General features: G+C 40.9%; 1 protein-coding gene across 1 annotated transcript; it reads left to right on the top strand.

Annotated features, from left to right (window-relative positions):
- LOC142107796 (nicotinamide N-methyltransferase-like) lies at positions 1-10,418 on the top strand. Its single transcript, XM_075191415.1, has 3 exons — positions 1-156; positions 5,921-6,128; positions 9,473-10,418. Exons 1-3 carry the CDS (start codon positions 6-8, stop codon positions 9,903-9,905), a joined length of 792 nt encoding a protein of 263 aa, XP_075047516.1. The 5' UTR covers positions 1-5; the 3' UTR covers positions 9,906-10,418.
- The last annotated feature ends 5,225 nt before the right edge of the window (positions 10,419-15,643 follow it).

The following is a 15,643-nucleotide window of genomic DNA, read 5'->3' as shown; positions in this document are numbered from 1 at the left end:
TCAGGATGGACCCCAGCTGTCTTAAGTACTATCATGTACATGAGTTTGACGCAAAAGATATTCTCGGTACATATTGTTCACCAACTACTGAAAGGACACTGCTTGAGGAGATGGTAGTATTTCCTATGAAAGAGCTTCAGAAACTGCAAGCTTCAGGTAAGTGTATGAATTGGCAATTGTCAGTATGTCGGCAGTGTGTAATGGAAGGTCATATTTTTGAGATACAAGGGCAGGGGCATAGTGTTGGCAGAGTAAGCAGAAAATGTGACCATGGTTGCTAATCTATTTCTGAGTCAGTCTTATTATTGTTACACACTTCCATCCTCTCTGCCCACCAATTAAGAGGATGTACTGTCCTTCTCTCCTCCTCACTGTTCTCTTTTCCTTAGTATATGTACGGTGAATGGCAGCAAGAAGTGGCCTTGCCTGCATTGGATCCCATGACGATGTAGGTCCCAGTACTGAAAGGTTGAGATCACAGTGCTGTGTGACCTCATTTTTGCAGCACCTCAATCCAAGCCTTCCAGTGACAAGGATGATACCTAGGCAGTGAGATTGAGTGGTGGGGAATATAGCTGAGCTGTCAACAGAAATACGAGATGTCAGTTAAGTAGCTTCTGTTGAGCGATGGATTTGACACTAAAATAAAAATAGAGCTTATTTTCTTTTCCTAGAAAAGTTGTTTCAGTACAGGAGAAGAGCAGAGGGCCTAGGACTGAGCCTTATGCTCCAACTAATACATTGAAGGATTGATTTGATAAGAGAGATGATAACCGAAATTTAGTACAGTGTCCTGAGGACCTAGGGAAGGTGGTGTTTGTTTAAGAAATGAGTGGTCAACTGTATCAAATGCAGCAGAGAGATCAAGGAGAATTAGAAGTGAGTAATGTCCTTTGGATTTAGCAGTGATCAAATTATTGACCACCTCAGTCAGTGTAGACTCTGGAGTTTTGCGAACTAAAGCCTGTCTGTAGAGGATCCAATAGGTAGTGTGAAGACAGGATGCCTGGTAGGCAAGTGAAAGCAAGTCTATCAAAAAAGCTTGTAGGGTCATTGTAGCAGAGAGATTGATGGTAATCTAAGGGAGTTTTGTGACAGAATTAGCTTTTTTCACAATAATGCTGGGTACACACTAGAAACACTTTCTATCAATTTGCTATCACTAACGATTTTACAAACCACTGAAGTTCCAATCAGTCTGCCGATACATGCGTACACACTATACACGATTTACCTTCAGAACTGTGCTCTTCATCTGGTCCTAGAGCATTGCAGTTCTTTAAAGAATGAAAGCACAATATTCATTCAATACTTCACTCCCTGTCAGAAAATAAGCTTTGACTTTTTCCCAATGTCATTTTAAATTCCGTTAGCTTCTGTGACTCTGAAACAAAATATTCAGTCTCAGAATGAACGGATGAATTAGTCCACCTACAGCACTCTCTACATTTAACAACACAGACACAGGGGAAGGTTTCTAACACTCTCTCTGGGCAGACAGTCGTATCAGTGCATACACACTGCAGGATCGGAAGGCGGTTGGAACAATATTTATTGTTCTGTTGAACAATCAAATGAAACAACGATCGGTACTCTGGAACGACTGTCAATCAACTATATACACTAATGCGATATTGGCCCAAATTGTCGTTTATCGCTAGATTGAACCAATAGTCGGCTGAAAAACCTGTAATGTGCACCCAGCCTAAAAGTTATAACCACATGCTTGAATTATGATGGAAAGATATGAGTGGAGAAGGAGAGATTACAGAAGTTAATAAAGTTTGAGATGAGAACAAGAGATAGCGATCAACTGATTTGTAAGAGTATAAGTGGACAGGAGATAGAATAGGAGGATAAATGGTTTGAGACTTCACTGTTATGTGTGGGATCAAACAAAGAGAAGATGCAGGAGCGTACAAGATAGGAAATGAGCAGGCTATTGCTCGGGGAAGAGGACTCCATTTTTTACTCAAACCTGGTTAATATTAAAGTTAGAAGCAAGATCTGGGGAAGTGATGATGTTCGGAGGGGTTGCTGTGGGACACTTGAAAAGGATTTAAATGTATTAAAGAGACATTGGCAAGAGGTCATAACATTGTGTTATTGCAACCAGTGCGGCATAAACTTGTAGAACTTAGCAGAAGAGGTCTTCACCTATAGCAGCCACCTTTCCCGTAGAGACTGGTTATGCTCACAGGTACTCGGATGCCCCCAGGACTTACACTTAGTGTAGTACAAGTTTATGGCCACACGGTAGCGCTCAGGTACAGGAGGTAATACACGGATTAACGATAGGCCAGTGGTCTGCGGACTGGACAGATATGATAGTGTTTGACTGGCTTGACAGAGCACAGGTGGAGACGGCTGGTACAAGCTGGGTCAGGACCACAGGCAAAGGTTCAGAGTCCGGGTACAGACAGAAGGTCAGGGTCACAGGCAAAGGTTCAGAGTCCGGGTACTGGCAGAAGGTCAGGGAAACAGGCAAAGGTTCAGAGTCCAGGAACAGGCAGAGGTCATACACGGCAAAGCAATCCAAGGTTAAACACCAACACAGCATAGAAGCAGGTAGCAAACTGGAACAGTACGCTATAACCGGCAGTGAGGCTCAGTCTTCACTGCCTTAAATATTACTAACAGCCAATAAGGGCAAAGCCATGCAAGTATCCCCAGGAGTAGCCTAATATATTAGAAGTGCTGGTGGCCAATGAGGATACAAGGTACCCAGCTAATAATAATCAGCCTGGTGGCTGCAAAAACCTGGGAAAATAATCAGCCCTAGAAAGCTGATACTAAACAGCCCGGCAGGGAGTAGCAAGCATCCGGGTTGTTGCCTAGGCAACCAGGGTGTGTAGACGGCCGGGACGCCAGTGACCAGGGGCAGTGAGTCGTGGCGGTGCCCGCAGCCGCAGCGGCTTCTGCCAGTAACCCCTCCAATGCACCAGAAACTGGATCCGACCTTGAACCTTTTTTGAGTCAAGAATTTTTTCCACAATGAACCCATGGTCTCCAGTTACAAGAAGAGGCCGAGGCTTATTTGAAGAGGGACAATTGAACTTGCTGGGAGGATCCGCCTTCTTCAGAAGAGAGCAATGGAAGGTGCTAGGAATTTTTAGGATGGTGGAAGTTTAAGTCAAGCCACAGGATTAATTTTCTTCTCAATGGTAAAAGGTCCAATAAATCGAGGTCCTAGTTTCTTACATGGTTGCCTCAATCTGATGTTCTGAGTTCTGAGTGGACAGCCAGATTCGATCACCTGAATGTACTTTTTTCCGAATGGACTTTAGCCAAGATGTAAAGGCAGAAGTCCCGGCATCACCGACAAAGGAAAAAGAGTTTGCTTTTAGATGGAACCCAAAGTTACAGAATAAAGGGGATGTGCCAGTTGCAGAATGGCAGGAATTATTATATGCAAACTCTGCCCACGGTAACAGAGAGGACAAGTTGTCATGACATTTGGATACATAAATGCGCAGAAATTGTTCTAGAGTTTGGTTAGTTCTTTCTGTCTGACCATTCGATTGTGGGTGGTAAGCAGATGACAGGCTGACTTTAATTCCAAGCGAATTGCAGAAGACCCTCCAAAACTGAGCTATAAACTGGGACCCTTGATCCGAGATAATTTCTTCCGGGAGACCGTGGAGACGGAAAATGTGTGATATGAACAACGTGGCCAAGAGTTTTGCATCCGGTAACTTGGGAAACGGTACAAAGTAGGCCATTTTGCTAAAACGATCAACGACCACCCAGATGGTGTTATGACCAGAGGAGCATGGAAGATCGACTATGAATTCCATCGAGAGATGTGTCCAAGGTTTACCTGGGATTATTAAGGGCATCAATTGACCAGAAGGACGGTTCCTAGAGGACTTGTTTCTAGCACATTCCGGGCAAGCATAATTTACTGTATCCGAAGATAAAGTAGGCCACCAAACCCAGCAAAGATAGAGCTTTGATGGTTTTATAGACTCCTGGATGACCTGTCGACCGATTGTCATGGCATTTCATGAGGACTGACTTTCGGAGATGGACTAGAACAAATAATTTATTAGCAGGAGTCTGAGCTGGAGCAATTTTTTGGAACTGGCGAAGAGTGGCCCCAAGATCCTGAGATAGGGCGACATGGATGGAGGACAAGGGAACAATAAGTTGCAGATCAGGAGACTGAGGATGACATGCCATGAAACGTCGGGAAAATGAATCGGCTTTGGTGTTTTTTGAACCTAGATGGTAAAGTGATAATGAAATTAAACCGAGTAAAAAACAAAGCCCAGTGGGCATGCCTGGGATTCAAGGCTTTCGCGGTCTGAATATACTGGAGGTTTTTGTGGTCAGTGAAGATTGTAACGACATGGGTTGCTCCCTCTAACCAGTGCGCCACTCTTCAAAGGCCCACTTGATGGCCAACAATTCACGATTTCCAACGTCTTAATTGATTTCAGCAGGCTAAAATTTTCTGGAAAGGTAAGCACAGGGATGCAATTTCTTACTCTGAGGATCCTTTTGGGAGAGAATGGCACCTCCCCCAACATCTGAAGCATCTACCTCCACGATAAACGGGAGTTCCGGATCTGGGTGTCTAAGAACTGGTGCAGAAATGAAGGTGACTTTGATGGCTGACAAACTTGCCAATGCTTCCGGGGACCACTCAGCTGTGTTAGCGCCTTTCAGGGTGAGGGCAGTGATAGGAGCCACTAAGGAGGAGAATGAGCATATAAATCTTCTATAGTAATTGGCGAAGCCAAGGAATATCTGAATCGCCTTCAAATTAGTAGGAAGGACCCAGTCCTGAATTGCCTGAACCTTACTGGGATCCATAGCGAAACCAGATGATGTACCCCAGGAAGGCCACCCTGGAAACCTCGTACTCACACTTCTCCAGTTTTGCATAGAGGTGATGTTCACATAATTTCTGCAGAACCTCGGGAACATGCTGACGGTGCTGGGACAAGGATTATGAATAAATTAGAATATCATACAGATAGACGACAACTGTTTTTCCAAGGAATTCCCGTAAAACATCATTGATGAGGTCTTGGAAGACTGCCGGAGCATTACATAAACCGAACGGCATAACAAGATACTCATATTGTCCTGACTGAGTGTTGAAAGCCATTTTCCACTCATTACCCTTTTAAATACGTATAAGATTGTAGGCACCTCTGAGGTCAATCTTCAAAAAAATGGTGGCTGCTTTAAGCTGGTCAAATAAGACAGAAATTAACGGCAGAGGATACGTGTTCTTAACCGTGATTTTAATCAAACCACGAAAATCTATGCAAGGCCTAAGGCTGCCATCTTTTTTGGACACGAAGAAGCAACCAGCTTCTACGGAAGATTTTGAAATGCGGATAAATCCTTTTTGCAGGTTTTCTTCCACATACTGCTCCATGGCCTGGGTCTCATGGATAGACAAAGAATATAGACGCCCCCTTTGGTAGAGGCCTGGCAGAGCATCACCAGGGATGAAACCCAGCGTCTGGTGATGTCTATGCGTTCCAGAGTTCAGGCTGTAATTGACTGCAAAGGATTTGCAACAAAGTATTAATAAGTGAACGTTTGATGTAGGATTGTTTAGTTTGTCCCATTACTTTTGGTCCCTTGAAAAGTGGGAGGCACATATAGAAACCGTTGTAATTTCTACACTGTTCACCTGATTTGGATGAAAATACCCTCAAGTTAAAGCTGAAAGTCTGTAGTAAAAGCACATCTTGTTAGTTTCATTTCAAATCCATTGTGGTGGTGTATAGAACCCAAAATATGAGAATTATGTCCCAACATTTATGGACTTGACTGTACTATCTATATTTTCTCTTGTACAGCTACCAGAAATTAAAAAACAAACATTTTAAAATTAAGACTCAATAAAATTTTACCTTTATGTTTTTATATTGATGTTTGAATTTTTTTGCTTTCACAGGTACTTTTAGAGGTGGACTATTGATTGACTTTTCTATCGGACCCATCATTTTCCACCTGTTGCCAATCTGTGACGTTTTCAAGGCTATCACTGTTCTAGAAACAAATGATTTCTGCATTAAAGAGCTGGAGAGCTGGATAAATAAAGAAGAGGAAGCTTTTGACTGGTCTCATCTCTCTGAGGTTTTTCCGGAAATGGAAGGCAACAGGTAAATTAGTGTCACTCTCAGATTAGGTCACATGTTAATGTACAGACAACTGAATGCTTTATTATAACATGTAAAGAACAATCCATATCATATTTCTGCTTTGTTTTAAAATAGATTATATAAAAAATATTTTAAATAAATTTCAAAAAATTAGCCATCCCATAGTTACAGAAATGATATGCATAGTGTGATTATTGAAGTGTAATAAGGGTAGAGATGGTGCATTTATAGGGGTGTTACTTGCCAAGCCCAACCATTCGGCCTCTGCAAAATGACTTAAATTCTATATCATCTCAAAGATATCTGGGGGTTCATCCTACGCTTTTACTAAGAAAAACACTTCCCTTACATAGTGCACTATACAAGATATATACATATTTTTTTTAAAACCAGTCAGCTCCCTCCACCCAACGCCCTCAACCATGCTGGTTTTATAGCAGGAAGAAATAGAGTTCTGGTTCTATTCAGCATGGGACTGGAAGCCTCTGGGAGGAAAGTACCTTTTCGGGGTACCCCATCTGACACTTCATAGAGAGACTAGACCTGTGCTGAGCAGTCTGGGGATGGTGTCCCTGTTATAGAGGAAAGTAGCCTATGCTCTATAGCAGAGCCGTAACTAGAAATTTTAGTGCCCTGGGCGAGAAAGAGCACTGGCGCCCCCTTCCTATCTTGGTAGGTGTTGGTGGTCTCTCCCTGCCATAATGAAAGCTCGGCATTGCGAACTGGGAGGTCACACTGCCCTAGTTACAAACCCAATTTGTATTATTTGTTATACAAATTGGGTTTGTAACTTTTTCTTGTTTTGTAAACAAGACAAGAAAAAACCCAAAATGATTTAAATAAGAAGGTTGTGCTTACCTGCTATACTCAAGTTTGTCCGCAGCTCTTCCAATCAGCAGCCACCAGGACTCCATCGACATCAGATGAGGAGGAAGAAGGTAAGTAGGGAAAAGAAGGGGTAGCTGTGAGGGGCACAGGGGAAAAGTGAGTGTTGGGGCAAATGGTAGAAGAAGGTGGGGAGATAGATAAAACGAAAGGGTGGACAAAGTAACACAGGGGGAGACAGAGTTGCACAAAATTAAAAACAAACACAAAGTGGGGTTAAGAGATGCACAGACACACATACAAAACTGCAGGACACAGAGTTCAACAAAAATAAACACAGACACAAAGTGGGGGTAAAAATGAGACAGACTGACACAGAGATGCACAGACACAGACAGGGGGAGCAGAACCACACATACAAAATAGCAGACATAGAGGAAAACACAAGAGGGGAGAAGAGACAGGCAGACAGAAACACGGTGGGGAGTGAGGGAGGAGGGGTATAAGTTTACTTACCGACAGCAGAAAGTCAAGGGAATCTGTGCAGTGCAGGCAGCAGGACCTGTACATCATGTGACCAGGAGCAGAGAGGTCAGGGGGCGAGCCTGTGCAGTGTGCACATGAAGAGGCCACGCCCCCTGTATAATCAGAGTGGTCGCATGCTGCCTCTATACAGGAACAGGCAGCATGCGGAAAATCGTATAGAAAAATGGAGGAGAGTGGGGCGATTTGGAGAGGGAGACATGGCTAGCTGCACAGTACAAGTTGCGAGGGGCCGTTGCGCCCCCTTGGCTTTGCGCCCTGGGCGGTCGCACCGGCCGCACCACCCTCGTTACGGCTCTGCTCTATAGTGCTCGGGTTGGTAGAATGATTGCATTAAAATCAGACATTATTATCTTAATCATCATAAGGTGACTGTCATACACAACAGCTGAATAAACCTCACTGAAAGACTACCAGGGAGAAGGTCGAGTTACAACATATTTATAGTATTAATCAGGAACATGCTAAATAAATCAATAGTTCCCATTGCATGCTGAAATAGGCAGTTTTATTGCAGTCCAAATGTGTAGCAACAGTTGTATACTGTACTGTATAACCAGGATAACCATGTGATACGTGTGCCAAAAATCATCATCATGTAGCATAGCTTAAAATCAATGTACAGTGTAATTGCAGGTCACAGCCTTAAATGATGTAGAAACCCAAGTCAGAAACAATCCATTTAATTCACCCATGTCTAAGGTATTATTAAGTGCCGATATTTTCTTAGACTTCTCATCAAATTAATTAGTACTTAGCATCCTCGGAGCAGGAAATCTGCAGTATGAAAACAACTTGTGTGTTCACATTTGCAAACATTTGTAAATGTACAACAATAATGCACTAGAAGTGTCACATGTAGATCTAATCAATGCTGTACTTTCTAGCTTTTTTGTAAACTAAATTGTATCGTGGTCTTCTTTAGTTACTTAAAGTAAAGTGAGGTCTGGTGCATTTATTTTACAAACACTAATAAAAATAATAATAACAATCATTTTATTTATATACAGATGCAGATTAAAAAAACACATAACACAAAATAAGCATATAAAGGTTTGGCAGAGTGCAGAAAAGAGAGCTAAGCATTTGGGGTTTTTATAAATTATTGGGCATTAATTAAATGCTTCAGTAAACAAGAAAGTCTTTATTCTGTTTTTGAAGTGTGAGTGAGGACTTGGTGGACTGTGCAAAGCAGTGAGTTCCAGAGAGGAGGAGCCGCAACGCTAAAAGAGCGACCCCCCAAATGAATTATGGGATATTTATGAAACTGTTAGTAGTCCTTCATCTTTGGCTGGAAGTGAGCGAATGGGAGTTTAGGGAATTTGAAGTTGCTTCAAGTACCCAGGATCTTGGTTGTGTGGGGATTTGAATGTCAATAAGCTAATCTTGAAATAGATTTGCCATCTCACAGGCAGCCAACTTTGCTTTTCAGTGCTGGTACTGAAAGCTTAATGCCATCTCAGGATGGCATTACTTACCTTTTCCAATGGAGTGCGGTCCCGCTTGAGAGGATCCTGATCGCAGGCTGTATTCTCCTCCCCTTCTTAGACCAGAGTTGATTTTACTGTGCATGCGTGTCAAAACATCGGCGCATGCGCATTAAGTGAACTCTGTTTGCTCAATGGAGCCTGTCCCTCATGCAATGAAACAAAAGTTTATTTCAGAGAGTGTTTTTCACTGAGGGTGTGTTATTGAATAGAAGTGGTACATCTTTCTGCATTGCAGTGATTAGTGATTAAGTACTGCTGCCCACCGCCCACCAATGGCGAATAGACCACTCAGACACAAAAAGGTTACCTGCAGAATGCTATAATATTCTTACTGTCAAGATGTCTGGTGTACATAGGAAGTTCTGATAGGTCCCTCAAACCTTTACATATACAGTAGGTTAGTGAATGTTATTAGCAACTCATTTATATAAAGAAAGTTGCATTTTAGATTAAATGATCCATTAACTCTTCAATTATCTTTTTCAGTGAAAAGTGGATGGAAAAAGAAGAAACTCTAAGAAGAAAAATGAAACAAATTATGAAATGTGATCTTAGCCAAGAGAACCCCACTCAGCCCTTTGTACTGGAGAAAGCCGACTGTCTGCTGAGTGTGTATTTACTGCAAAAAATTAGCAAAGATAAAGATACTTATCGCAGAAACCTTAAAAAATTGTCTTCCATGATCAAAGTAGGCGGCCATCTAATCTTGTTAGGAGGATTTAATTCACAGTATTTCTCAGTTGGAGATCACAAGTTACATAGCTTAACATTCGAAGAAGACTTTGTAAGAGAGGCTGTAGTAGACACAGGATTTACCATAGAGGATCTCCAGATATTAAACAGCAATGTATGCAGTGATATCATAATCTATGGAAATATTTGGTTTCTTAGGGCTCTCAAAGTAAGGGAGGTTTTATAAAACAACAAAAAACAGGTGTGGGTGGGAAAATGAAACAGTTTTCCACAGGATAAAGGAAAAGGCTTTTGTTTGTTTATTTTAGATTAAGGATCAGAGTAAACAAGTATTTTAGCAGGAACTAATAATGATCTTAGAGGAAATAAAGGATAACTATATGGGAGTTAAATTACTGATAATGACTCACAAAAGGGCATGTAAAATAAGGTCATTAGTACTTCATTAGTTATATTATAAAATTCAAGCTGAAAATGTACTAATATATAACTGAAATGTTTGGCATATAAATTGTAAGCTCTAAGGTCAAGGACTTTGCATCCTTTATACCAATCAGTGCCTTCTGTAATAGTGTGATCATTGCATCTTTGCTTCCTATTTCAACATAATTGTATAAATTGATAATTGATGCTTTACAGATATCCAATAAATAATTAAACACAAAAGGCACATTTTTGTGGCAACCCATTTAAAACTTGTATATTTTAATATTCGAAGTAGAGACACGTGAATCTTGTGTAAGAGACAATATTTCCTGTAAATAACATTTTTGTTTAATTGCACAATTACAATATATTTAGTTATCATTTATTGTAATTTATGTATATAGTACCACATATTCCGCTGATTTGTAAAGAATATTGTATATAGTGTGTGTACATAATTATTTATTTAATATATATATTGTGGCACACACAAACACCCTCTTGCTTTGATCGTTTGCTTTTTTTTGCTTTTACTGTCAGGATTGCAAAGTAACAGATAACACACAGTTCCACACACTTTCTCGTAACCCTAATGCTATATAAACAGAGACCAACTCCCTAGACACTGGGCGACTAATTCAGCATCGGACACGCAATAGAAAAGAAAAAGACAGGTTTAAATATTTTGCAGTCCTCCCGTAGCCAGGGGAGGGCTGCAGACTTTAGCCCAGGGGGCAAGCACACAGCACTGTCCCATAAGTAGCGGCCCATCCTTAAAGGGTGTTTTTTGGTACAATATATATTTATCTATAGAAAAAGAGGCTATTTTAGTGTTGCTTAATCCATATATATATTTTTATGCCCAGGCCCAGAGCTGTATTAAGGCTCTGGGGGGTCTGGGCACTGTAGACAGGGTAATGTAGCTTGGTTATCATTTTAGACAAACACACAGGCAATACTGTGTGCACTACTGTTAAATGCACACAGTTCTACCGTCACGAGCAGTACACGGTGAAGCTGAACATATCTCCCAACTGCCCTAAGCGAAACAGTCACCCAAATTCGAGACTGTCCCACCAGATTCAGGACAGTTGGCAGACTGTCCTGCTCACTCCTACCTGTTCTTGTCACTTTCACCACTTGTGGCTGCTGGGTACTTTAGCTCATTTTCTGCTGTTTGGATCCTGGAATATTGGAGGCCCTATTTGGAAAGAAAATGGGTACATAAAATTTAGAAAACTCCAACCAGTCCCAGTGTTAAATCAATAGCACCCACATTTTATAAGTAGGCCTCCCTCCAGCCAAGCATTCAAATAATAATATTCACATTTGCTAAATAGATCTCTTTCCCTCCAACCAACCCTGACATTAGATAGCAAACACATTTAATATATAAACCTATTTCCCTCCCTCCAAACAGCCCAGGCAATAATTTAAATAGCATTTACATTTAACAAATATTACCATTTCCCACAACAATCACAGGCATTAAATAATACATAATCACATTTAATAAATAGACCCCATTTTCCACAAATAGCCCACAATCAATAAATAGCTCCCAAACCACCCCAGCAATAAAAGAAAGGTCCAATTACCCCATTATGAATTCATAGGCCCCGCTATTAAATTAAATTGCCCCACCATCACCCCACAAATAAAACAGCATCCAATAATTAGCCCCCACCTGCACTCCACAATAAAATTAATAACCTACCTCCCACATTATATTAAGAACACTACATTCATTTACTGCCCCCCCACACACATACTGCATTCATTTACTGACCCCCCACACACACACTGCATTCATTTACTGAACCCCACACACACTGCATTCATTTACTGGCCTCAGCACACTGCATTCATTTAGTGGCATGTGGTGCACGTCCCATGTCACTACAGTAGAGAAGCACACAGAGTAGGAGGGAGGGGGAACGGAACAAGGATCCGCTGCGAGCGGGAGAAGGTGGATGGACCCGGGGGAGGGGCCAGCCTCCTAGTCTGTTTGTAGGGACTGGCCCAAAGTAATCTTTTTTTGTCCGGCCCGGGGGTCCTATGCCCCCCTGCCCCATTGCCTAGCACGCCCCTGGCCACAGCCCTAACTTGATGGACAGGCGACACTCCCAACTTGCCTCTAAAAAGGAGTTCTCTGCAGGTGTTCTGTTTGATTATACTCACTGCAAACACACTCTGTCAGCTTGCTGGTAGCCGTGTAAAAGATCCCTCTAAACAATTATAAAATATGTAAGTTAAATCACACTCTATGCTAATAATTTATCACACATTTGTTCTACACCTCATTATCTTTAAACTAAGTGCACTGTTATGCAAATTTAGAATTCTGTCTGCAGCTTTAACTTGCAGAATGTCAGCTAAAGACCTAACTGCTCTCTTAGAGGCCTGTGGAAAACCACTCCCTTTGTCACAGTGTATTGTACTGCATATCTTGCTATCAATCTATCTATAGCACCCCTGATTGATGAGGTTGTGTAATGAAATGCGTAGGGTGGTTTCTCGCACGCTGTATCCATTAATTGTATAGATTGTTTACTTGTCGAACTTCCTGTGATGTCACATCCGTCCTGCACCTGGTTTGGTGTCCCACAGAGAGACTGTCTTCAAGCATCCATTTATGGAGCAGATAAGCGATATTACCTTCATTTTATTGTAAGGGGGTTTTAACCATTCATGTAATTAATTTTTTTTAGACTTTTCCACACATGTGTGGCCACTTGTTGTATCTTGTTATTGTTTCTCTTAAGGTATATTCTCCTTTCCACATTGGATTTCAGTTTAAGTGATATCACTCAGGCAGGCTGAAGAGGGATAAGTAAGGATTTTATGCAGATAAGCCCTGTTTAATTTATCATTTGTCTGCAGTTTATATTTGAGAATTTTATATTATATGGTACCTAGCAATATTACACTATGAGCACACACTGGTTCTATTTGTTTTGTGTAACACTATAAAGGGAAACATAATTAAATAAAATGATTAAGTACTGCTGTAGAACTTTAAGTCACAGAAAGCCTTGTCAGTCATTAACTTATCTAAAACATAAAAGAGTATCTGAGAAGCATTATTTCAAAAGAAAAAAGGTCAAAGCAGGAATTATTGAGGCTATCCAAAAGTGAAAGAAGGCAGGATTTTGAAGTGACATTTCTCCGTTTTGCTCCATGTGCCTTCTCATCTAGGCCGATAATTCTACAAATGGTTTCATGTGGGATTGAGCGTATGCAGGAGGCTACTTCCCACAGTAGAGAGTTGATCACACAATAGGAGCACTTGTGCACAATCTATAAAAGAAACACGCACTGTGTTTGTTGTTTTACACTTTCAATAATGATCTGTTGTAGAAGAAACTGATGGTGGATATTCATTATAATCCTTTTGCCTGAGGCACAATAGCTGTTATTATGCACCTTTAACAGTTAAAATTATAAAAGCTCAGTTAAAATTATAATAATAACCAGTTCCACAGACTAAGAAACTGATGCAGTGTACTTGTGACTTTTTCTTGTGCACCTGTACTAATAAATGTTCCCCATTAAGGGTAATTTTTGAAACATAAGAAATGCAAGCGGCTCGCCTTAGAACTTCCCTGCCATAAGGAGATATTCTATGTTTGCAGCTCTGTGGCTGTAACTGGAATTACACATGGATTAGAGATTAAAAATCGTACCTGACATTCTTTCCTACTAGCGATTTCGGAAAACACCCTTCTTGTATATCAAATTTTACTGCTTGGTCCTTCCTCATTTATGGCTTATATTAATCGTGAGGCTGAGGAAATACGGGGACTGTCGTTATTACATGTATCAGTATTGTACATTATAATATTTGTATTTAATTGTTTAAGCTACACTTAAAAATAGGTAATCCCATATTAGTGCACCTGGAATGTAGGTATAGAATAAGTATTTAGTATAATTATAGAACAAGGCCTAATCAACACCTTTGAGGTGGTTGGAGAAATAACTTTTATTTGCATGGACTAAAATGCTATGTACCCTCCCCCCCACAAAAGTGTCATCTCTCTCATCCATTGAATCCTAATGAAATAATCCTGTCCAACAAAATGAAATCTTGCTTGTGCATGTGGGTTCATAACCGGTTGCATTCATTAACTGAACAACATTGTTTAATCATGAAAGTGAGGGGATACTGGACCTGTCTTTATTTGATCGGACACATGTTTATTTCATTGGTTGCAGTGCTCCTAAAGTTGTGGGTTTCCATATAAAGTGAACTTAGATGGTGGAAAGTGTACACCGATGAAAGCAAAGGACAAAGCCCAATCTCCACAATCTTTGACAGTGTCGGAAAAGTAAGATCCCCAGGAAAACAAGGAATATTTCCCTAAATGTGACCTTTCCATCCATTCATTGTTATTTAAATAATCCAGTCTGACACAATGGAATCTCATAACTAGTCAACCCCACACTCAGCAAGGAACATCTCGAACAGTCCACATCTCCCATCAGAGGTTGGAACCTTTATTCACTTCCATAGACTTTCAAAACTAAAAAACAATGTTCAACAAGACTGGACACATTTGTAAAGAAATCACACTTTCTCAGTTTCATAAATGACTATTATTGTGTCTGCATTTTTCAGTGGCCAATGTGAAGACAAAGAGATGCGGTTGAATAAACAGCAATAAAATAGATTGTGAAATGTGAAATTGAGAAGGGAAATCTCACTGGCTCGGTGGTGCTACCACCAGCCAACTGTGTAATCAGTGCCTGGCTCCTGGACGTCATCTGCAGAGACCACGATGATTACATCAGATATCTGGGAAAACTTGTGAAATTGCTGAAACCGGGAGGTTGCCTGATATTAGTTGGCGATTTAAATACAACTTATTTAATGATTGGGAAGCACAGGTTCCATATCTTCAAATATGATGAGAACTATCCAAAACTAGTCCTCAGTGCAGAAGGATTTAGTAATGATCACTGTGATGTTTTTGAAATGAAAGACAGTGAGTGATCTTAGAGACTATGTGGGAATTATGTTCCTCACAGCACGCAAAGAACAATAGGTCTAGGAAGTAAATTAATCTGTGAACTAAAAACAGCTCATTATATCAATATACAGATATTACTGGAACCTGCAAAAGAGCAGAGAGAGAGAGCTAAGTGCCCATTTGCTTTTTAATAATATTTTTTCCTGTTTGAGACCACATGGTTCTATTGCTATTACTTGTTGTTTATTCACTGAATACTGCCTTGAGAAGTCATGTTGCTCTACTGGCTTGAGAAGTCATGTTGCCATATTCAGTGGTGGAACTACCATTGGTGCTGCAGGGCCCGCTGCATGGCAGATGCAGAGGGCTCGGGGCACCGGTTCTCTCCTCCCTGCCTTCCCCGCACCAGAGCCCACAGCTCGCTAGTTCCACCTTTGGTCCTATTACTAGATGTATTAGTGACTTAAGCCCATTATGCATGGACTGTGACTCTTTTCCTCCTGCAATTTGAAGTTGGGACTGGAAATGTTCCTAATGGAGATTACACGGGACAGAAAGTTGCGTT

This window comes from Mixophyes fleayi, chromosome 11 (genome assembly GCF_038048845.1).
Source record: "Mixophyes fleayi isolate aMixFle1 chromosome 11, aMixFle1.hap1, whole genome shotgun sequence".
NCBI classification, from domain to species: Eukaryota; Metazoa; Chordata; class Amphibia; order Anura; family Limnodynastidae; genus Mixophyes; species Mixophyes fleayi.
The sequence above is the reverse complement of the archived record's forward strand: the minus strand, read 5'-3'. Positions and strand labels throughout refer to the sequence as shown.